Source organism: Polypterus senegalus, chromosome 3 (genome assembly GCF_016835505.1).
Source record: "Polypterus senegalus isolate Bchr_013 chromosome 3, ASM1683550v1, whole genome shotgun sequence".
NCBI lineage: Eukaryota > Metazoa > Chordata > Cladistia > Polypteriformes > Polypteridae > Polypterus > Polypterus senegalus.
The window spans coordinates 255,983,302-256,008,148 of record NC_053156.1 but is presented as its reverse complement, the minus strand read 5'-3'; the positions used below and the strand labels follow the sequence as shown (position 1 = coordinate 256,008,148).

At 34.2% G+C, this 24,847-nt stretch overlaps 1 protein-coding gene across 1 annotated transcript in view; it reads left to right on the top strand.

The window, feature by feature from the left end:
* The window catches only part of fam49a (family with sequence similarity 49 member A), a 39,736-nt gene extending 24,772 nt beyond the window's left edge, over positions 1-14,964 (top strand). Inside the window, exons 4-10 of the mRNA XM_039748934.1 lie at positions 2,743-2,879; positions 3,389-3,466; positions 3,572-3,688; positions 10,538-10,617; positions 12,992-13,118; positions 13,486-13,556; positions 14,369-14,964. Coding sequence (XP_039604868.1) covers positions 2,743-2,879; positions 3,389-3,466; positions 3,572-3,688; positions 10,538-10,617; positions 12,992-13,118; positions 13,486-13,556; positions 14,369-14,432 — 674 coding nt within the window. The 3' untranslated portion in view covers positions 14,433-14,964. The remainder of the gene's footprint in view (positions 1-2,742; positions 2,880-3,388; positions 3,467-3,571; positions 3,689-10,537; positions 10,618-12,991; positions 13,119-13,485; positions 13,557-14,368) is intronic.
* The last annotated feature ends 9,883 nt before the right edge of the window (positions 14,965-24,847 follow it).

Here is a 24,847-nt window from a genome sequence, read left to right as displayed (position 1 = left end):
TTTATTTAATTTAAAGTACCGGCATGCAAAGTTACTTCTTCATCTGAAAGATGACGCTGTGGTTTCATCATTAATTACTTCCGTATTCATCGGCAAAACCGGCATTGCGCTGGAAATCTTGTATCTGAAACGATACTAGTTGTATAAGCCAACCCCCAAACTCCAAACCAAAAATCTAGGACGAAATTCTCGTCTTATATTCCGGAATCTACAGTAATCTTTTAATGTAGGCTGTTATATTTTCATATACTATTTTGTAAGTAGATTATCCATCTAGCAGTCTTTTAAAACCTACTTTTTATTGTTCCAGATCTGAAACAATCTACAGTATGTCTTTCTGCAGCAGCAAAACGAGTAATAATAACATCACTAGAATGACAACTGTTCCAGTGCATGTTCATGAACCTCCTCACTTACACATATATTTGGCAATTTACAGTTATCTGTGCAGTAAACCTGAGCCCCAGAAGGAAGCCCTTAAAACATGTTTATAGCATAACTCCTCCTTACGGTAGCTACAAATTTTGAAATAAGTCAGTGTACTCAGTGTGTTTGTACTGAAAAGTGGTATAGTTACTGTAGATTTTTTTTTTTTTTTTTACAAAAGTATAATGTACAAAAATTTGCAAACATAACATGCTTTAAATAAGTGAATCCAAGTTATTTCTGTTCCGAGTTCTTCCTTAGTTTCATTATTCCTTATATCCTTATAGAACCATTTGATTTGTATTATTATGTTATGGCACAATAATGAAAATGGACAGAGAGAAAAAAAGTAACTACCAGAAGGACTAGAAGATGAGAATACGCCAAGTGATAAAAAAAGCACATGCCACAACCAGGAAATTAAAAAAGAACCAAAATGCCGAAATGAAATACTTAAACAAGAATCAAATTCAATAATCATGCAAAGTTCTAAACTGCGTTTTTCTTTTTCTCTTTTATTGACACACTGTGCCGTCATAGAGAGTTGCTAAAAATATATAAAAGTAAGCTAAATAGCAAAGCAGCTTGTAATAGGAAGTTTAAATAGAAAGGAAAGAAATTAGGGCCACATTACATTTATGTGATTAAAAATATAAAAATGAATAAAACTATAAAAATATATTATGAATGCATCTAAAAATAAATTAAAGTACATTTTCTTTAATAAGTTGGGTATTTTCCAATTCAAAGTTATTTCTTCACATATATGGTATACTGTATATGCACTTGCCATATAAAACTGTTATCTAAAGTTAAGTGTTTTCTAAAAATAAAAAAAAGCATATTGCCCACACTGGCTCTTTACAATGGGGGCTATGGGCCATGGAGGAAATATTAAAAACTCACAAATACACCCATTTTTAATGCCAAGACAGTTGCTGTATATTGATCCATGTCTTGCAATTACATACACTTTGTGAAATAGTTTAACATACCATTTTTGAACAAATAAACACTAAAATTATGAGATTCAGCCATTTTAAAAAAAAGACCAGCTAAGTGTGATAGCTCAGCACTTAATCTTCCTTCACAATAACCTTTCATCGACCTGCAGGATGGATTCCTCTTGAAAGATCAAATCACAGTAAATTTTTCGTGCCACATGTTTCTTTTTTATTTTATTTCCATATTAATTTGACAACTCACATAAGGAAACAGAAAACGTAAACTTGCAACAAAAAAAAAATAGTATGAGAAATATGCGATGCCTTTTGTTTTCATAAACACAGAAGGTGCAGATTAATACTTGATACCTGTCGTGGCTTTAAAAATTGACTAGTAAGCTTTAAGTAGTAAGTGTTTTTTTTTTGCGCACCTGTCTCCATTGTAAACCATCAGTATAGGCAAGATTTTTTTTGTTAATTTATAGAAAGCACTTAACTTTAAAACAAAATTTCATGTGACAAATGCATATCTACCATGTTTGTGAAAAAATAACATCAACTTGAAAATATTGAACTTATCATTTAAAATGATGAAAAGAAAAAATACAGTAATTTATTTAAATACTTTGAGTTTTAATACCTCTAACATCACAATATGCTTTGCCAGCACGTTTAATCCCAAGCTTGCAGAAAAAAATAACAAAACAATAGTGTTTGCTTAGTGTTTAGTTAATGGTCTTAGTAACAATATCTTTTCTTTATGTTTTTCATCTTTTTGGGTTTTTGATACTGGGTTTACCATTGTGCTTCACTGACTTCTCGGTTGTTTCTCTTCTTGTTTTTCTGATTCTCATCTCTTCTTCTGGTCTTTTATTTATAAATTCTCTGTTACCTTCTCGATGTCAGAGACCCCCATTATATTAATTGTGTTTGAAGATATCATGTTATGTAACTTAAAGGAATTTTAAAAATATAGCCACTTGCTAAAATGCTCAACTGTCATAGGTACCAGATTATTGGGATTATGCCAATGTTTTTATTTTGTCTTGCACAGCTAATGTCTATTTTTTTAGAATCTAACATAAGATAACATGTTTTTACATTTCCAAAGACACAGAAGTCCTAACATCCTTATCTTGGGTAAATGGAGTTACTTCATATAGGAAACTATTTTTCAGCACTTACTGTAACAATATCCCATATGGTTATCATTAAAAATACATTTCAGCAGAATTAATTATATAAAATTGAACTCTGATGGACATTTTTCAAACAATACTTGACTTAACTTGACCTATACAGTATATTTAAACAAATGAATTGGATGAAGGCAGTAATATAAATTTATATATTGCTCATTTTTTCATTTCAGAAAAAGCTTTACAGAGTCTGTTGGAATCGCTAACATGTCCGCCCTATACACCAACTCAGCACCTAGAGAAAGAACAGGCTCTAGCAAAGCAGTTTGCTGAAATTCTTCATTTTACTCTTCGCTTTGATGAACTCAAGGTTATGTTTTATTTGTATCTTTCTTCAAAAACGTATGGATTTTAATATACTAGATATATATACACTTGCAGGAATGTTAAAGTGACCACATATTCATGTTTTAACAGCATTTACCGTAGTATAACAGAAAGACTTCTTTTCAGCATAGTATGATGGAAGTTTCAGACAAAAGTGAACATACTGTGATTTTCTCAACAGCCACTGGGAGATATTGGGATTGTTTGCTTGGTGGTTCTGACCTTCTTTTAAATTACTGTCAAACATATTAATTTCTGTTTAGGGTGATCAACCTGCATAGCTTTTAAGACATGCATTAAGAAATACATAAAGCACATATGACATACTGTATCATGAGCATGATATTAATAGAAATTAAATGTAAAACTATAAATGTTTAGGTTTGCATAAGAAGGGAATCTTCAGAAAATAGTGTTTTATAAATATGTAAAATTAGTACAAATTTGGACAATAAACCTGAGGTTTATCATTTTTCTGTTTTGTTTTACCAGATGAGAAATCCGGCCATTCAGAATGACTTCAGTTACTACAGACGAACAATAAGTCGCAACAGGATAAACAATATGAATGTAAATTAATAAAAAATGTTTTTTTTTTAATTATTCTTACAGTTCATTTTTTGCAAGAGTATATTTATTCACATAACTAACTTTCTCTTTTTATTGTTTTATTAGTTAGACATTGAACATGAAGTAAACAATGAAATGGCCAACAGGATGTCGCTTTTTTATGCTGAAGCTACGCCAATGTTAAAAACTCTAAGCAATGCCACAACTGCATTTGTGTCTGAGGTAAAAATAATTGTGCAATTCTTAAAAAATCTCTGTTTTTAAGTGGTGAAGTATTTACGTGTTTCATCTGTACCCTGTGTTAAAATGACTACTTTTCAAAAATAAAATTTTAAAACATTTTGCAGAATATTCTCATATACTGTATATAGTACTTAATTCTAATTGCTTCTTATGAGTTATGGGCCTAGCAAATTTGGCAAATGTTCCCTCTGTCGAAATATTACTTATTCAGGATTTTGAGAAGTTTCTAAATCAAAAAGTTTAATTTTAAATTGAATAATTTTGCTGTAGTTATTATTTAAATATTTGTAAAGATTTTTAAATATATAATTAATTACAAAGAGGAAAAAGCAGATTTCTTTCTTACTTTGTAATTTAAAAGCATTGTCATTTTTTTTCAAGAAAATATGTTACAATCATAAATTCCATAAAATTGTAAGTATTTTGGAATCATGTGCCCTTTGTGTATGTCTAAGAAATTGATCTTTTACGCATTTTATGTATGTCCTTTTACCTTTTGCTTAAACTAAATATCTCTTGTCTTTATTTTTCTCAAATCCTTCTTAATTTAAGTTGGGTTTTTTTTCCTAATCAGATGCCATCCTTATTACTAATATGATATTCACTGTGCCTCTTGAATTTATATTTCTAAAAGCATAATTAGGCACATTTTCCTAATTCCGCACAAGTCACCATGTTTATAAAGTTTATTAAATCATATTCACCTATTTTCTTTTAATATGGAGTCTTTATGCCATGAGGCCAGTTTCTCACTAACAAACACTGAGAGTTTCACTTACACTCTGTTCAACAATAACTTGAAGACTTGGGAAAAGATCAATGCAAAGAGAATTTCACTGGGGTTAAAGGAAACCACGTTCAACTAAAACCTTCCCTTTAAGGGGCATGGTTATGTAAACTAGTGATGTGCAAAATCTTTAAATTTTTGAATCACTGATTCGTTCACTTCAAAAACAGCAACAAGCTATAGTCTACTTTAAAATCTAGAATAGTATCATAAACATGTAACAACTTTAACCACCAAACAATACAAACAATATAAAAAGCAAATATCAAAATAAGTAATTCATAATAATAATGATAAAGATGATAATAATAATCCTCTTTATTGAATTTTGACAATAAATACAATTTTAATATACATTTTAAAAAATTGTACAAATAGAACCTTAGAATAGTGCACACGCATGATAAAAATATGAGAACATTGAAATATGACTAAGTAAAATTATTTAAATTTTTGGATTAATCTTCCACAATTTCCTACTTTTATATCCCATCCTTTCTGTTGCAATCTGATTACATACTGTATATCATCAGTGAACTGAACTGTTATTCAATGTACTGCGAGTCAATTGTCTGATGTTCATTCCTCAGTTCGTTGCATGAATTAATTCTTTCAGTGAACCAATTCAGCAGTTCGTTCCTCAGTTCAGTATACAAACTGATTCTTTCTGTGAACTAGTTCAGTGTACTTTACTGCAAATCTGTTGTCTGCAGTTTGTGAATGAAATTGCAGTGGTTCTCCAGATCAGTAGGGGGGCTTTACTGGTTCATTCAGTCATTCAGTGTATGTACTGAGACAGTCATAGTCATTCACCCAGAGTGAACTGATCAATGGGAGATGGATGGTGTCATCTACCAAGTCATTCATTGTCTAGTTGTCATCTTGACCGTTTTGCTGAAACAGTGTATTGATAGGCAATTTCCCGAAGACACCAGCCATTTTAGTGAAGTTAAGATGATGGCTCCGGACTGTCGCATAATGCAAAATAAAATGTAGCACACATTGCACATGCCTTGAAAAGATTCATTCTTTAATGTCAGTGAACCAGTGCATTCATTCAGTGACCAAGACAAGTACAAAAGAACTAGTTTGTTAGTTTACTGCATATCACTAGTGTAAACCTTTGATGAAAGCAGCAGTTTGGTAAAAGGATCCGATATGGAGCAATGCAAATGAAATACAGTCATGCAATAATGAGGGCATTTGAAATAATCAGTGTAGGAAATGCTGTAATAAATGAAGCATGCAGACAACATTCTGTACGAGAAATTGAAGGCACAATCTCTGGATGCAAATCTGATGGGTACAAACAAAGAAAAAATTAAAGACTGCAGTCATGAAATTGTTAACACTTGCAACACACTGTTAGAAGTGTATAAATAAATTCCAGTACGGCCGAATAGAGATGTCACAGAGGCAATTACCTGGAATACCTAAGTAATAAGTATTAAAGGAAGTAAAGTGACAGAAACATACTAGAAAATAACTGGTACTGGCAGACAAATTAATTGGCATCAGACAAGTATAAAGAAATTAATTAAAAATCGATGTACATAATATAGCAGTGCTATCATACAGTTTTTGAGAATGATGAAAGTGACTTTTTAACAAACCGCAGTGACTTTTTTTGTTCGTCCAGGGTTCATACTGTATCTTTCTTTCCCTTGCCAAGGATGATAGTTGTTTCACAAACATTAATAAGTAGAAATAGACAGATAGGGGATGGAATCTTTCTCTCAAATGCCACACAGCATGAAGTCAGCTTCTTCCACCAGATCCTGAGCATAGCAGTCAGAGGTGTTGCCAGGGATTAAAATCAGCAAAGGAATAAGAAAGTACATAAATTATAATTCCATCTGTGATTGGTCATTTTTAATGGTCGTAAAATATATTTCAGGGAGTTGGAGGTTCATATTCAGAATCGCCCCCCTGATTATGTCTATAAATGCAGTTCATCTTCATTGCTGCATCTTATGTAACTCCTGACAACCTAACCACAACATCCCTTATAATATGCTTGCTCTTATTTGTGATTTGCACATTTATGGAAGGATAATACTTCCTGTGGTAATGTGCCTTACTGGCATTACCAGTAATTAAATAAAATTAGTGAAGTGTTCTCTGCATGGTGTTGAGAGAGGAATTTGTTTGAGAAAAAAAGTTTAAAAAAGTATAAAGAAAGGAAACTTGCCTTTCCTTTTTATATAATGCAGACAGACGTCTTCACTGACCATATTAGCGCCTTTTGGGGAGTGTTGCGCTGGGTCTCATATAGACTGGAAAGACAGCCTTACCATTGACCGGCTGGGATGGCATTGTCGGTCCTCCACTCCTGCGTATGTCTCCCGCGATCTCATAACACTAAAGGAGTAAAAGAAAGTGTGAAGCGCCTTAATAGTAGTTTATCACAGTTTTGAAAAGGAATCCCGTGTTTGCAGTTGTCTTGGGCTGTAGCACAGGGAAGGAGGAAAAAAAAAAAAGTAAAAGTGCTTACTTTCACTTAAGGCAGAAGGGCAGTCTGCATCTCAAAAGCCGGCACAGCAATGCGCACGCGTTCATCCTGGTCACGCTCGGTCTCACATACTAGACATCTAGAGTGTAGGCTTTTGTTCCTAATTCCCACTACATGGGGTGTCACACTTCTAACAAACATTTTTGAGGGTTGTTAATATGAGGGTTAAATTTTATACATGTGAGGTCAACAACAACAATTACATGTGTAAAAGCAAAAACTGCATGAAAACTTTAATTTGACTGTCTGCAGGCCATATTACATACTGAAATGAAATAACCATCTAGGCACTGCACACACTGGTAACTGAACCGTTTATTGAGAAAATGAATCTTATACATCATTCTCAAAATTACCTCTAACAAGGCATCTATTTGAGCAATCAGAAATTAAATATTTTGATCAGGTGAACTACCATCTTGTTTTCCTTTTAACAGCAGTTTAGAGTTTAAATATTGTTTTTGTCTTGGTAGAGTAATATATATTGCTCTACTTTCACCTATTGCATTATTAATATGTAGCCTTAGAATGCCTAATCTCACAGACTTACCACTGTTTATAAGGTATTATTATATACAGTAATCCCTCCTCGATCACGGGGGTTGCGTTCCAGACCCCCCCGCGATAGGTGAAAATCCATAAGTAGAAACCATATGTTTGTATGGTTATTTTTATATATTTTAAGCCCTTATAAACTCTCCCACACTGTTTATAAATATTCCCTGCACAGTTATACAGCATAATCCCTTTGTATTCTCTTTGATATTAGGTAAGATTAATTGAAATTATGTATATAAACACACTGTTTATATACAGTTAAACCTAAATATTATTTTAAAGATATCGAGTGTTTCCGATATCACATATGTTACAGCCATTACGATAGACAGGCCACCAGCAATAAATACGTACAATGCAAGAAAAATACACTGAGTGGAAAAAAAACACACCAAAATGTTTTTCATCACATCTAGTATACAGTAAATGTGTGTACAGTGACACTAAACGTACGTACATGTACTAAGTACTGTAAGTAGAAAATTAATTATGGTTACTCACCAACAATGACACGATGACTTGTCCGATAACAATGAGTTTAATTTTACTGCACAACAAAGGATAGTGTTACAGCCCTTCTAAAGGAGCCTCTTCAGATGATTGTGTAGCACTGCCGTTGTTCTTCTTCTGGCAGTCTTCAATCCAAATCCCTAAAGCAGATTCCATCTGGACTACTGCCTTATTACATCCACTTACAACTCATTTTGCACCCTGGTTAAAAGGACACTGCGGCTGTAGATCTTATATTCCTTTCCTACTTTTTAAATAAAAAGAATCGTAGCCTCATTGACGCTGTAATGGCGTGCTACAGCGGTGTAGCTTTTCCCTTCCTTCAACAAATCCAAAATGTTTACCTTTTCGGCAATCGTTAACATCTTCCATTGGCGCTTGGGCACAGCCCCTGAAGCAGTAGCAGGAGCAGATCTTTTTGGAGCCATAATGTAGGGCTTGACTATGCACAAAGATAAACACAAAAGAGCACAAGTTATCTCTTTACACAGCAAAACACGTTGATGCTGAATGAGCGAGACGAGACTTCCTGGTTAACACTGCATTCAGCACACAGGAACTTAACTGCGTGCTCTGATTGGTTAGCTTCTCAGTCATCCGCCAATAGCGTCCCTTGTATGAAATCAACTGGGCAAACCAACTGAGGAAGCATGTACAGGAAGTAAAAAGACACATTGTCTGCAGAACCTGCGTTATATATTCAGTTATGCTTACATATAAAATCCACGATAGAGTAAAGCCGAGAAAGTCGAAGCGTGATATAGCGAGGGATTACTGTATAACTTGTGCCCACCTTCCCTTCTATATCTATAACCTCAGGCAATTAGATGTAGTAAAAAGACAAACAGGAGTTAAGTTACACATAAAATAATGTATTACTGATAATATTCAAAAATAATAACAAAATGCAACGTACATTTGAATATTGGCAACCATACAACCTGATTAAATGGTGATGTGTAATTCAGGTGGCACACAGACTTGTAGTTACTTAAAAGGTCTCTAGTTAAGGCATCATTGGTGCTCAGCTTTCAGCCACATGTCTGTTCAATATGTCTGCTGAGCTGTGCTGTTCATTGTGTTGTCTTCATCACTTCATGGTGTGATGGTCTTCATCAGTTGTTAGCAAGAGATGCTTCTTTTTCAGATGTTAGTAAGAGACAGATACTTCTACATCATCACAGGTTAGCAAGAGAGATGCTTCTTCATCATATGTTGGTTAGAGAGCAAGAGAGACAGAGTGAGATAAAGCAAGCAAATTTATGGGTTTTCTGTCCTACCCCTACAACCAATAGGACATCATGGTACTTAAAGGCCTCTGAGACAAGCCAATTCCAAATAGCGATACTTCAGATCAATGGGAGAAATAAAACATCTTAACACCTGCCCCCCAACCCATATGTTAAACATCCTGGCTTCTTTGCGGGGGGGGGGTTGAAAGACTTTAGCAGAGAAATACTCGCAAAGAGACTCAGTAGTAGACGGGGGGTGGGCAAACACGAATGTCACAACAAATATTTTGTTTGTTTAAAGAATATTCTTTACTATTTCCACCTGGCTTACTCTTTCAGTATAAGTTATCTATACTTTTTCATTTTTCATTACACTTCTGTTACACTGTTGTCTTTGACCCTTTTGAGGAATATATGGTGTTTTAAGAATAAGGTGTGTAGTAAAATAGGAATTTTTCATCTGCCAACACGAGGACCATATAGATTCAACCATTTAGAAACTTTTTACCACCTCCTGTTGTAGTGAGAGGTAACACCAATTCTCATGCACATTCTTAAGGGTTACTCTTTTTAAGAAACCCAGTCAGAGTTGTTCTTACTGGTGTAGGGTCACTATTCACTGATGAAAGGCATTCGAGAAACTGGCCCATGATCTGAATGGAACACTTTCCATTTCCTCACCTCATAGCTCTCACTACATAAAATATCTCTGATGTAGTTTTGAAATAATGTGTGAAACAACACCATGTATATTGAATATTAGCTGGGATGCAGACAACCAGCAACCAGTACAATTTGGTATAAATTATAGTAACTATATGAACATGAAGAACGAAAATGTAGTAAGAGTAAATTGTGGAGCACCACTCTGTTTTACATCCTTGTAATAATTTTTACATTTTTTTCAATGACATGGCTAATGTCAATCTAATATAGTATGCCTTTGGGAAATACCTTAAAAGTCTGCTGTGAATTCCAGAGTCTCACTTTTAAACATGTGATTCATTGAGAAAAATAAAATCAAAATATAAATTCATTATGACAAAATGCAATAATATCTGTCAGGGGTATTTTGTGCTGTACTCTTACTGAACGATGCAAACATTATTACAAAGAATCTAATTAAAGTAAGGTTGCAGTTTTTGAGGTTGTGTATGCAAGTTCTTAATTTGTTTTTACCTTCAGTTTTATCGCTTGTACATTTTATACTTAAATTATATTGTTTTCAGAACAAAACATTACCACTGGAGAACACAACAGATTGCTTAAGTACTATGGCAAGTGTTTGCAAAGTTATGTTGGAAACTCCGTAAGTATTTACTTTAATTCATGTTTTAAATATTTCAATTCAATTGAAATTCAAGCATTTCTTATACCACAACACAATTCCTTCCTATTTTAAGTAGATTATGGTAGTCATGGTAGCTCAACAAATACCATACACGCCTTACTGTATTTATGGTTCATGTTCTAGCTAGCAGGTATGGAGTTTTAGTGTTTTCCCCATCTTTTAGTGTGTTTTCACCTCATAAATTGGTTTCCTGTCGTAGGCCAGATGTATTCTGTTAAGTTAAATAAAGACTGATTTGGTCCTGAATACTGTATGTGTGTCAATTTTGCTGCGTGCATAAGTGTCTTAAGCTTAGTTTTATACTCTCTCTAAGTCCTAGCACTATAAAATGTGATCATAAAATGGAAGGATTATGTGTGCTTGAAAGAAGATTCTATAAAAGAAATAGATTAAGTTGTTAAAAATAATGTTTCTATCAGCAACATTGAAGCTAACATTTCTGAATCTTTCTTGTATTACAAAATGTCTGTATTCATAGGTTGCAGTAGTACAATTCATTCTAATCAAGAAACAGCTTCATTTATTATATTCTATTTGTATATTCCTGTATGAAATTTTTCAAAGTCAATAAAAATAAATACTACAGCATGTGGCATGTGTTTGCCTGGTTCATTTAAATGGACTTTTCGTGAAACAGTTTAATTCGGATTTGAAAAGGTTTTATTATGTCCTCAGAAGCAACAAAGATTAGGTGTACATTGGTTGTATAAAAAATCTTTCAACAACAAAATGCAAAGGAGTACAGTACTGTTACAGCTACAAAGTTTAACTACAAAGGTAATGTAAGAAATTCACAGAATATTCTAAACTGTAGGTTCCTTTTAATGTTTTCAGCTTTTTTTAAATAGAAGGTAAGTTATTGGGCAAATTTTCAAACAAAGAGGAGCTTATACTTTCAATAATCGTTATCTAATCTTTTTAAGATCCATTTCATTAGAATACTTTTATGATTGCTGTACCTCTGCAGAAAACATACAATAAGATACATTTACACATATATTTACATATTATAACTTGGGCTGCTAACACAGAAAAAAGTGTACCAAAGGTCATTTACAGTATATTAAAATTAGGAGTTTTATAAAGACAAAAAAGGAAAAGATAAAATAACCAAATGGAAAATATATGATAAAGGCATTGCCAAAATAGAGATGGCCTCCTGGCCTTGATTATGCAAGTTATTGTCTACTAAATGAGGTGGCCAACCACTTGACCACCATCCAAAGCACTGTGATATTTCATCACTGACCAATTTGTCTCTGTTTCTGGCTTTACTACAACCCTGACTGTTGAAACTTTACCCCAGCGCAACTCTTGGACAATTTGTTAGGAAGCAAACTTAAAATTCTGATTCTGTAGTTATCTCTGAAGCAGTCCAGGACTACGCAAATCTCTGAAATGCCCAAAGAAATGCATGGGACCATTCTGCCTTAGTACCATATGGAGATACACAGCTGTTCAGACATCCCAAACTTTCAGTTGTGGTATTTCTGCTCACCTTTTCCAATATCCCATGAAATCTCATACTCTGGTTGCCATAGAGTAAAAACTGCCAGGGCACCTTTTTCACCACTTCTGTAAACTGTGCGTCTCACATCTCTAGGAGACTAAATTCTAATCAGAGGATAGTTTTTATCTACAGTAGGTGAAGTATGCATATTCTTCCTATTTGCCAGTGGGTTTTTACTTTATTTTCTTCCTGTATTTCAAAGGCATACATGTTAGGTTCATTGGTGACTTAGCTTGTTGTCAGTGGATATGCGCATGATTATAAGTTGTGAGGTACTAGATCCCCTTCTCTGGTTGGTCTCTACCTTGTGCCCAATGCTGCTGGCATTACATCTGAACCCCCAACCCTAAATTGTATTAAGGAGGTTTGTAAATGTTTATAAAGATTAACGTTTACTTAGTATGGAAAAAATATAACCTAATAATGAAACTAACATTTCTGATGCAATGATGAAGACATCTTATTGAAAGCATCCTGAAGATGGTAGATTTGCAAATGCCATATAAACTAAGTTTAAGAAAAACAAACATAGTGAGTGCAAATTTGTTTTACTACATTTCATGCATGAAGAAGATACATAATCTCATTTTCTTTTGTTATGATTAATTTCTATTCTTGAAAAATGATATTGGTATTACTAGTTTGTTCTAATAAATCTTTACAAATCAGTAAATGTTGTATTATTCCCAATAGTATGTTGTGTTCACAGTCTTAACATTCTAAAAATGTTTCATCTATAATGAATATAGAAAAAGAAAGGGTGAATTTTACATGACTCGACAACTGTGCAATGGTAGTAACATAATGTTTTCTTCATTTAAGGGATTACACAAGCAGATTCAACAGTGAAGAGACTTTATTGTTCTGTATGAGAGTCATGGTGGGAGTAATTATTCTTTATGATCATGTACATCCTGCAGGTGCCTTTACAAAATCTTCCAGAATTGATGTAAGTCAGACAACAGGGATTTGTAGCATAAACATAAAGTTTTAGTATTGATTTATTTAAAATTGTTTTTAATGTTATAGTGTTTGTGTCTTTAGCTTGTAGTTCCTTAAAATGTTCTTGGAAGGTAATGTTAATGATACTAATCATGCACAAGATCAGTGTATTAAAATGTAATCATTGTTAACAGTCTTTGCTGTCCTTTTAAAGTGGTCCATGGTGAAGGGGTATTAGAATGTTTTGATTGTTCAGAAAAGGTGTTCAATAAATGTTACAACTAAATAGCAAAAACTTGAATAATGAAACTTTTTTCAATGCCTGAAAAACGTTGTGTTATTGTGTTTTCACTTGTTTAATTTCATTCTGTTAGATGAAGGGTTGCATAAAGGTTCTTAAAGAACAACCAGCAGATAATGTAGAGGGCCTTCTCAATGCACTCAAGTAAGTTTAAACTTATAATAAGTAATTTTACTCCATTTTGACAGAGACGCAGCAACCAAATGAACACACAGACAGACACCTATTCGTTTTTTAAGGTGGTTGATTGAATCTTCTCATTTTATAGATTTTCCTTTTAAATTAGAGTTTCTATTGTTCCTCGGCGTAGCTCAGTGTTGGTTCAGGACAGTCATTTACATTTAATAAAATATCTTTAACATTCACCTGTGACTTCATAAATCAAGAATTGTATGCACAAAAGCACACCATTTCACATCTTTTATTAGTGGTCTAAAATTCTGCTTACCTTAAACATTTAAACAAAAACATACTTTTCCTCCTAAGCTTGAAGAATTTTGCATGCACATTTTTTTTTCTGCCACTCAGATATTTTGCATCCCTTTTCTGGCTTTCCTTGGATTATGATAGTAGAAGTTAACTTTAAAGCTGAAAAGGTAAAAAAAAAACTAAACTAAGTCCTTGCAACAACAAAAATCATGTACACAAAATAGACAAGAGTACATTATTTCTATGCAGTAGGAACCTTGTAGAACCAAAGTGCTAAATATTGACCCAGATAATAATAATTTTATGAGCTTGGGGTGTGTTATCTATAATATTTTTATAGCAGTGCCAACTTGATTGCATTGATTTACTTAAAATATTTTGTATTTTCAAATTAAAAGAAACCAATTCCATAAAGTACAGTTTTCTTCCTACCTGAAGCCTAGGTTACGTAATGTGGTTTTGTATTTTAAAGCAATAATAACACTGTACACTATTATATAATACTTTATTATGCCATGCATTTTTAGGTTTACCACAAAGAGTCTGAATGCTGAAACAACTCCAAAAACTATTCGGGCTATGCTTCAATAAAGAATGCTCAAGGAAGAGGATCAATGTGCTGACCTCAAAAGATGTATATGTTTACATAATTTAAAACATTTGATATTGATACTTGTGTATTTACATAGATGTACCCTTCAGTTTATAAACAGAAGATATCTTTATTCAAAAGTAAATTTCAAATGCTGTTATTTTATAAAGCACACATGATTAATGCCTTATGAAACATGCAAAACTGCACAGTGCACAGTTTTTTCTTTTCAACTTTACTTTTAACAGTACAGTTGTAATACCCATTCTAATGATTTTCATCAATATAATCACAGTTTTGAACAATAACTTATTTTCCAAACACTGTTTTAAAAAAACATTCTATAACTTTTGAGATGACACTGGAAAAATTATGTTTGTTGGAAAAAAATTTGAAAAGGCATTTGTAATGGCATTAATAATGTTTTGCTGTAGTCATAATTTTAAATAAAAATGTAGACAATGTCTATCAATGGGACGTGTTTAAAGTAAAAGTTAAACACTATTTTTGTAAAAAAAAAAAAAAAAAAAATGAAAAACTGTTGATTTTCCACTATCAATGTTACCCTATGTTTTTTTTATATTTTTGAACATTTGTAATTTAAGGCATTGATGCAGCAACTAAAGCTTAAAGTCAAATAGCTATTATTTATCAAGGGTTATAGGGTTTTAGCTAAGTTCACCTTTGTTTGAAAGATTATACCATCCAGCTTAATAATATGTTAAGTTGAAGTCAACAAGGTCAAATATTTAGCATAAATGTACTAAATTATTTCAATTTCAGTGTTTTACATTTGTTTTTAAGGCAATGAATTCATTGGTTATTTAGATATAATCTTGGAGGTTTACCAGTTACTTTCTAATACAAGTTTTTTGACGCTACTAAATATGCATTAACTGACAAAAGTTCAATGTATGCAGAACATGGATCTCTCCAATTTTCATTTTGTTTCCCTTTGAAATATTTTATCTAACACCTGTGCATATATGCTTGTTTAAATTAATTTTCAAATAATATCTCAGTTAAAAAAACTAAATATATTTTGTCAGCCTCATTAAGCTGTAAACTAATTAATTTGTACTTAATTGTATGTAATTTTAGGTATATATTTAAAATTTGATCACACTTTTATAAATAATAACAAGTGAGTTTCTTTTTAATAATGTACACTACATTATTACCCGGGAGCATTGTAAAATTTTCAAAAAAAAGAGACAATATTATTCTGAAATCACATGCCTTATCATATGGTACAAAATAACATCATTATTGACCATTACAATATACAATTATGGGAAGTGTAACATAAGCAAATGTACAATGTATTGTTCATGAGTGATGAAAGTTTTGTTGTCTGTTGAAATCTAAATTTGGAGATGACCTGGTTTATTCTAAAGCCTAGTCGATGACAATGATTTTACAATTTTAAAAACACCGTCAATGATTGTATTATTTGTCACAGTCACCAGAGTATACTGCATTTGTCAAGCAGTTGAGAATGATTAATGCAAAATTCATATTATTCTTATTTCAGATGCATTAAGGAAGTCTTGAAACTGAGTGTGCAGTCTGTTGTAAAGACTTGGTTTGTAGAAAAATATGATTTTGTTTTTTATCTTAATGCAAGGGTTTTAGCTGATCAGATTATTTGGAGGATGTTTTGTTCAGCTTTTGTATTAGTTTTATTTGTTATTATACTTTATTTGTACTTAATGTGTTCTGAAAATAAAAAAAACAACTGGTACATTTCCTTTAATCTTAATGTTTCTGTGCAGTAATTGTTTGATTATGTTCCTAAATTACTTTTATTTTTATTTATCTACAGGAAAACAGGTTAATAGTACAACGTATAAGATTACAGGTATAAACCGATATTTCAGAAGGAGAGTTCTCCAAAGCTGCATTGGAATAATTCGCTGATGAAAATGGGAAAGTCTTTTAAGAAGCTTGGTCATCCCGACCTTAGCCCAATCATGAGTTTATGGCACAGCATGATATTTATGGTTCCTAACAGATGAGTAAACAGTCTTGTAAGTGAGAGAAAATCAATCAAAACCAATATTTAAGCACACTTACAAAAAATATGCAAAGCTGGTACATAGTTATCAAAAAATCTTGTATTAGTACAGCAAAATATTCAAAAGATTTTTGTATTATGCTTTATAGGGTATTTCTCACAGAGGGCGCGGGAGTGTTGGTTATGAGAAGGTTTGTAGATTATTGAAGATTTTTTGAAGAGTTTTTGGGTGGGCAGTGATAAGCAGCCTTTCGGTCTTTCTTTATTCATACTTTGTTCAGCTTCACCTACATGTCTGTAGGTAGCATTGAAGATCAAAATTATTTAGTGAATTATTGTGTGTCTGTGTATTCAGTAAGCTTTGTAAGTACAGATAAAATATGAAAAAAATATCTAATGATTCTTACAACAGAAAAAAAAGATAGAGGCATATCTATACATCTTTGCAAAGATGTTTTCACCATTTAAAAAAGATCTTTAAATATTATTGAAAACCTATACAGTTATCACTGCAATTCTCAATTAAAATTGCCCAGACCAGGGAACATCTGTTACATAGTTGTAGTTACAGGCCCTAATGTTTTTATTACATTTTGAAAGTACAGGTACAGTGTAACTATGTAAGTACACTTGTTTTTGGATCAGTGATAAATTGGTACATTTTAATTATATTAATTGTGGAATAACAATGACAACTGAGTAATTAACTATAACGTTACTTTGTATTACACAGTAAGTATGGAGTAATAACTCATAGTTACACTGTACTTATACAGGTAATTACATAGTAGTTACAGTGTAATTATGAACACTTAATGTAAAGTGTTACCCATTTTTCTTTTCTTGGGTGATGCCCCCTTGACTTTCCTTCATCTTTAAAATTGCTACTAAATTAATTGGTCAAATTCTGCTATTCTTCCCTAAATCATCTTTGTTGTCAGCCCGTCTTCTTTATGATTATTAAACTATAAAACCTGATTAAACTTGACTGGTATAATTGTTTTCCACTCTACATGGTTTAGTTACACCAAACTCACAAAGTTTGTTTTAGATAACAAGAAATATCTCTAACCTTCGTCTTCCTTATCCTTCCACTTTCATTAGTGCTGTGTTTCCTCATTTCCATCCTATGAAATATTTGCTTTTAAATTACACTTGTCTAGATTTCCTAGGTACAGCAAAATATCTTCCATTAACCATTCCATAAGAGGTCAGATAGGGATATCCTAACTTAATCTGGGAAAGTACCAATGGAGATATACCTCATGCTGACTGCATCCACCTGTTATTCCTACATACGTAAGAATTTCATTGTAATATAAATGTGACAGCACTACTTATTATAATGTGGATAGGATGTCTTTGCCGGCTGTAGTTTCTTTTCTTTTTATTAATTTATTTTGTTGGTTTTTATTTTTGTATGTTATTAATTACTACACCCTGTGATAGACTGGTATCCTGTCTACGCATTGTTCCTGCCTAGCTCCTTTTGCTTGCTGGGACAATTCCCAGCTAACCAATGACCTTGCCCTGGATAAGTGGGTTAGGAAGACGGATAAATGGATGGGTGGGTGTGTGAACAGATGGATGGATTAAAGCTGCAGCTACATTAATATAATGATACATGGTCATTTTTTAACATACTAATGTAGTTTTCTTAACCCATAGAATATGTTTTGTCTCAAATTACATCTGTTTTATGTCAGCAGTGCACTTTATTCATAGTAGCACACATGATGGCAGCAAAATACCAATGAAAGCCTGCCTGTAGGCCCATAACTTCTAATGAACCATCCACTCGAGGACACCAAAAAAGAAAAACATTGGAGCGACTTAATAATTGCCAAATAAAAAAAAAGTACAGTTATTAAATTTGAAATATGTGTATCCTCAGCAGCAGCTCTAGCAAGGACAGGCTAAGCTAAAGTCATGAACCTCCAGCCAATCAGACTCTAACCTCACCATGACTCATTGATAGGCCAGCCCAGGTTCAACATGCAGAGAACTTTCACAGTTGTTTCCAGGAACCTTTGGGGAAAGCCAGGACAGGTTGTGTTCTGTGAGCAAGTGTGTGCCATGGTACAAGCATCTGTTTAATTAAAACGTGAAGAATGGGAAGCATGTCTGTTTGAGTCTGAAATGAGTATCCTGCATTAGTTTCACACAAAGTGTTATCTGGTATGTTTGGTCTAAAGGGCAAATGGTATTTGAGTGCAATTTCATCCAATCAAACTGGACTTTTAACTTTTAATATTCTGAAGTACTCACTGCTGTAAGTGATTATACTAATTATTTATAACAATGGCCATTATAAAGGTTTTGGAGCAGCATAATGAATCTGATAGGTGTCCAGTCTCACCCTAGTTACACTACAGATGGAAAATCAAGAAGTAAAATTTACCATAGGTTGAACATGACATAGAAACTGCCTACATTAAGGAATTAGCATTAATTTTACCTTCACAAGTTATTTTGTAGAGCAAACACAAAAGGCAAGTATGTTCAAACGAAAGTTACCCAAAGATTGGCATTCATCTGTTTTAAATGGAGTGTGGAATGAGCCAATGTCCTACAAAAGTCTGTCATTGAAGTAGCAGCACTACAGATGCAATATGATAAGTGCCAGACATCTCCAGTTTACCATCTGCCATAATTATTGTGCCAAATCAAGTGCTATGAATAACAAAGACAGCCTGAGGAGTCAAAGCAGTCTGTTGAACTTCCATGCATTAAAAGCAGGAGAGTGGTAAATATATATTTTATGGCCTGCTAGTTGGAAGTATTATAAAACAGTAGTTACTTCAAAATTTTGTACAGTGTAATAAAATGCTTCTGGTGTGCTTACCATGTGTTTGATCAGAGCAGTCTTTCTGATTATCCTTAATTCTTAGGAATTAATACCATTTTAGTTCTCTAGGTAACTGATTTACCGGAGCCAGTAAAGCTCACCTCTGTATTCACAACATTCAGTACAAAATCTTTAGGAACTTTGAATACAATGAATTGTGTAGTACCCTCTGCCATCAAAGAATGGGCTATCATCTACATATACATACATATATACAAAAATTTGCAAACCTTTCTGAAAACAAAATTAAATCTACAACACAATAAAGTGTGTAGAAAGTAAAAGGGTCTGAATTTTTCTGAATCCACTTTATGTATATATAGTATACAGTTATATATATATAGTATTAATGTGTTCTATAAATGATAAGTTATAAATATAACCATATATATATATATGCTGTATATAGTCACAGTTTACTCCTCCTAATGTAAGGGCTGGAAGCTTAGTGGGAACCAAATGAAGAACTCTTGATGCCTCAGAGCATGTTCTTCTTTTACCAAGAGGAAGGCCAGAAACAGGCCCAAGAAGGACACCAGAAACTCAGGATCCATGGACCACCCAGAGGGATAGACCCACCCAACAACCTTTAGTCACATGACTCACAGAGTGAGGGAAGTTTAAAGGGGCAAAGCAAGACATACAGTAAGTCCACTCTGTGGTTAGAACAGCCTTTGCTTGAAAATATTTCCCAGTGGTGAAGATGTTAAGGAAGGGGTCCAAAGAAGCTCTTTAATCACTAAGGCTATGATCAAGGACTGAAACCGTTTTTTCATGTTTTAAATCCAGAGTGCAATGCTGTTTTCTTTAACTAGACAACTACAGTTGTAGTTGAAAGTTTGTGAACCCTTTAGAATTTTCTATATTTCTGCATTAATATGACCTAAAACATCATCAGATTTTCACTCAAGTCCTTAAAGTAGATAAAGAGAAACCAGTTAAACAAATGAGACAAAAATATTATACTTAGTCATTTATTTATTAAGGAAAATGATCGAATATTACATATTTGTGAGTGGCAAAAGTATGTGAACCTTTGCTTTCAGTATCTCGTGTGACCCTCCTTTGCAGCAATGACTGCAACTAAAGGTTTCCGGTAACTTTTGATCATTCCTGCACACCGGCTTGGAGGAATTTTAGCCCATTCCTATGTACAGAACAGCTTCAACTCTGGGATGTTGGTGGGTTTCCTCACATTAACTGCTTGCTTCAGGTCCTTCCACAACATTTCGATTGGATTAAGGTCAGGACTTTAACTTGGCCATTCCAAAACATTAACTTTATTCTTCTTTAACCATTCTTTGGTAGAATGACTTGTGTGCTTAGGGTCGATGTCTTGCTGCATGACCCACCTTCTCTTGAGATTCAGTTTATGGACAGATGTCCTGATATTTTACTTTAGAATTCCGTGATATAATTCAGAATTCATTGTTCCATCAATGAAGGCAAGACATCCTGGCCCAGATGCAGCAAAACAGGCCCAACCATGATACCATCACCACCATGTTTCACAGATGGGATAAGGTTCTTATGCTGGAATGCAGTGTTTTCCTTTCTCCAAACATAACAATTTTCATTTAAACCAAAAAGTTCTATTTTGGTCTCATCTGTCCACAAAACATTCTTCCAATAGCCTTCTGGTTTGTCCACGTGATCTTTGGCAAACTGCAGACGAGCAGCATTGTTTTTTTGGAGAGCAGTGGCTTTCTCCTGGCAACCCTGCCATGCACACCATTGTTGTTCAGTGTTCTTCTGATGGTGGACTCATGAACATGAACATTAGCCAATGTGAGAGAGGCCTTCAGTTGCTTAGAAGTTACCCTGGGGTCCTTTGTGACTTTGCTGACTATTACATGCCTTGCTCTTGGAGTGATCTTTGTTGGTCGACCACTCCTGGGGAGGGTAACAATGGTCTTGAATTTCCTCCATTTGTACACAATCTGTCTGACTGTGGATTGGTGGAGTCCAAACTCTTTAGAGATGGTTTTGTAACCTTTTCCAGCCTGATGAGCATCAACAACTCTTTTTCTGAGGTCCTCAGAAATCTCCTTTGTTCGTGCCATGATACACTTCCACAAATGTGTTGTGAAGAGCAGACTTTAATAGATCCCTGTTCTTTAAATAACACCGGGTGCCCACTCACACCTAATTGTCATCCCATTGATTGAAAACACCTGACTCTAATTTCACCTTCAAACTAACTGCTAATCCTAGAGGTTCACATACTTTTGCCACTCACAAATATGTAATATTCGATCATTTTCCTCAATAAATAAATGACCAAGTATAATATATTTGTCACATTTGTTTAACTGGTTTCTCTTTATCTACTTTTAGGACTTGAGTGAAAATCTGATGATGTTTTAGGTCATATTTATGCAGAAATATAAAAAAATTCTAAAGGGTTCACAAACTTTCAAGCACCACTGTATATACAGTATACAGTGGTACCTCGGTATACGTCTGCTTTGGAATAAGTCCAACTTGGTATACGTCCTGTTTGGACACAAAAAATTTTGCTTGGTATACGACCTTTGTTTGGAATACGACTCGCGTGCTAACCTTGTTTACCTCTCTCGAGACAAAGCCACGACTGCCCACGAGCGTTAGTGCGCCAATTGCTAGCATTCAGTGAACAACCTGCGCTATAACTCTCTGTGAACTTTCACGTGTGTGATATAGCGGGTCCACAGCTCCTGTCAAAGTCCAGCTTTAAAATAAATAATTACCGCGCTCGCAGCTTGGTGAGGGGGCGTGTTGGTTTTGTGGCTGAAGGTTGTCAGGGCGATTAGCGATGTGGTCGCTTCTCACCAAAGTGTACTTGTGAGGGACCGCCCGCATTCATGATTGTTCCTGGGGCTGCTTATCTTGATAAACAGAAGCGCGAGTCAGCTAGAAGGGCAGTAAAAAGAAAAAAATGATGGGAGGTTGAGTGAGTGAGTGAGTGAAAGAGAGAGGGCTGCTTATCTTGATAAACAGAAGCGCCTTGGCTTAAAGGGGAGTAAAAAGAAAGAACGGACGCGAGAGAGAGAGAGGAGCGCGAGCGAGAGCTCGCATGGATAAAGTGGCTGAAGCAGGCAGAGCGAAGGTCAGCTGCAAGTAGGCCGACTCACCAGTTGGGAAGCAGGCACCGGGCTTCTTGGTTTTTTTTTAAAGAATACTTCCTGCTTTTAACTTCATTGTTTTTAAGAAGACTTTTTCTATTGTTTTTAACCTCCATGTTTCACTTCTGATTTTATGGATTATTTATTGGAACCTTGGAGACTGCACTTTAATTTGAACACCTTGTTTTGTTAATTGTTTTAATAAAAGCACTTTGCACTTTTTCATCATCCCCTTGCTTTGTTGTTACCAATGAGCTTAGCAGCGAGGCACATTACCGACGGTGTAGGATTCAAGGGCTCCCCAGCAGCAGATGGGAGCATACAGCAAACCTGCATCGTCACAACGTGATTTTGTGTTTTTTTCATGTAAATTTGAATTGATTGTTGAAAAGTATGAAGGTGGCATGCATATCCGGGACTTGGCTGTTGCATACCGTTTGCCGAGAACGACGGTATCTACGATTGTGAAAAACAAAGATGTTATTAAAAAGTAAAGTGAGGTAAAATTTTCATTTATTTCATCTAATTGCTTTTGTATTTATGTATTTTAGTATTAAGCAGTGTTTAAATTATTTTATACAACCCCATAAATGTATATTATTCCAATAGCAATAGGATTTTTTTTTTTCATGGGAACGGATTAATCATTTTCCCATTATTTCTTATGGGAAAAATTGGTTTGGTATACGTCCTGTTTGGTAAATGTCAAAGGGTCTGGAACGGATTAAGGACGTATACCGAGGTTCCACTGTATATACAAATAATATATGGCAGCGAAGGTCTGTGATTCGGGTGAGAGCACAAGCTGCATTTTGTAAAAAAGTACAGCATGTAGTGTTTCAAAAGTACCAATGTGCAAAAAGGCAGATAATTTGACAGAGATACAGTAGGTTCAACGGTGTAGATATGCACACCATACAAAAACACACACGTACATATTCCACTTTATATATTGGATTATGCCCTTTGGTTAAGTAGAAAGAAATTTGTTGCCTGTTCTACTAATCCTCTTTAATAAAAACCCTGTGTGCGTCCAGGTGTCCGTGTGTGTGTTTGTGTGTGTGTGTGTGTGTGTGTGTGTGTATCTCCTGGTGAAGTGCACATGCGCGGGGCCACATGGCACATGTTCAGTCTCTTCCTGTGCATTCCCTGTGTGTGCAGAGAGAGACACACACACAGGTGCATGCGCGGGAGAGACAGACAGACACACACACACACACACACAGGTGCGCCGCGTGAGACAGACAGACACACACACACGCAGGTGCGCGCCAGACAGACAGACAGACACACACATGCGCACACATGAGACAAACAAACGGACGGACAGACAGACAGACACACACATACAGGTGAGAGAGACACACACACAGAGAGGCATGCGCTTAAGAGAGACACACACATGCAAGAGTCAGACACACACACTCACACGCAGGCCCGCGAGAGAGACACACACAGGCGCGCGTGCATTGTTGCAATGTTACTTTTCTTGGTTGTTTATTAAATTACGGATTTTTCAAATGTTCATTTTTTTCCCTGTGCTTAAAACTCATTAAAAAAAGTGTTTTTAGCGAGCAGGTTGTAAGGCTATAGCGCGAACTCTTGCAGTGTTAGTTTTCTCTGTTGTTCAAGGTTTTCTTAGTGTTATTCAATGATTTTACATTTAGTTTACTATTACACTGTGCATTCAATGGTATCTTTAACTATATTTGTGCTTAAAAACTTAAAAAAATATATATTTACATGCAGTTCGTATGGTTTGGAACGGATTAATCGTATTTACATACAATCCTATGGGGGAAATTACTTCAGTTCACGACCAAATTGGGTTACATGGTCGTGAACCATACTATCAGACAAAATTACAGGCATTTTACGGAAATACAAACCAGTATTACTGAGAGAGAAAATGAATTCTTCATCTTATCAAGAATCAGCATCTCAAGTATCTGCTGTAATTGTGACGGAAGATTTATAATAACTGGATTGACGATTCCCCCAATCCAAACACAGTTGTAATATGTATTTCATATTATGTGTGGTGTCACTGGCATAAGTAAATGAAGATATAATTCAATAAATACATTTAGCAACAAGAAACATTTTGTGAAACATTATTTATGCTCACATTTGTCACACTTTCACAATACTTTTATTTTTTTACTGATTATTTTTACTTTATTTTTAGCTTTTTTAATTTTATTTTTTATTTTAATTTTATTTTGACTTGTGTAATAAGCTGCCTTGGATAAAGGCATCTGCTAAATAAATAATAATAATACTTTAATAATGATATTATTTAATGATAGTATTTCTCCATATACTAAACTATCATGTTCACAGGGCAACTTTAAGGAGTTTGAGGATTTCCCAGTAGCAGCCTCAACCATACAAGAAACAATCCACAGTATTTCAGCACAAACTACAAAGACTTATTTGTATTAA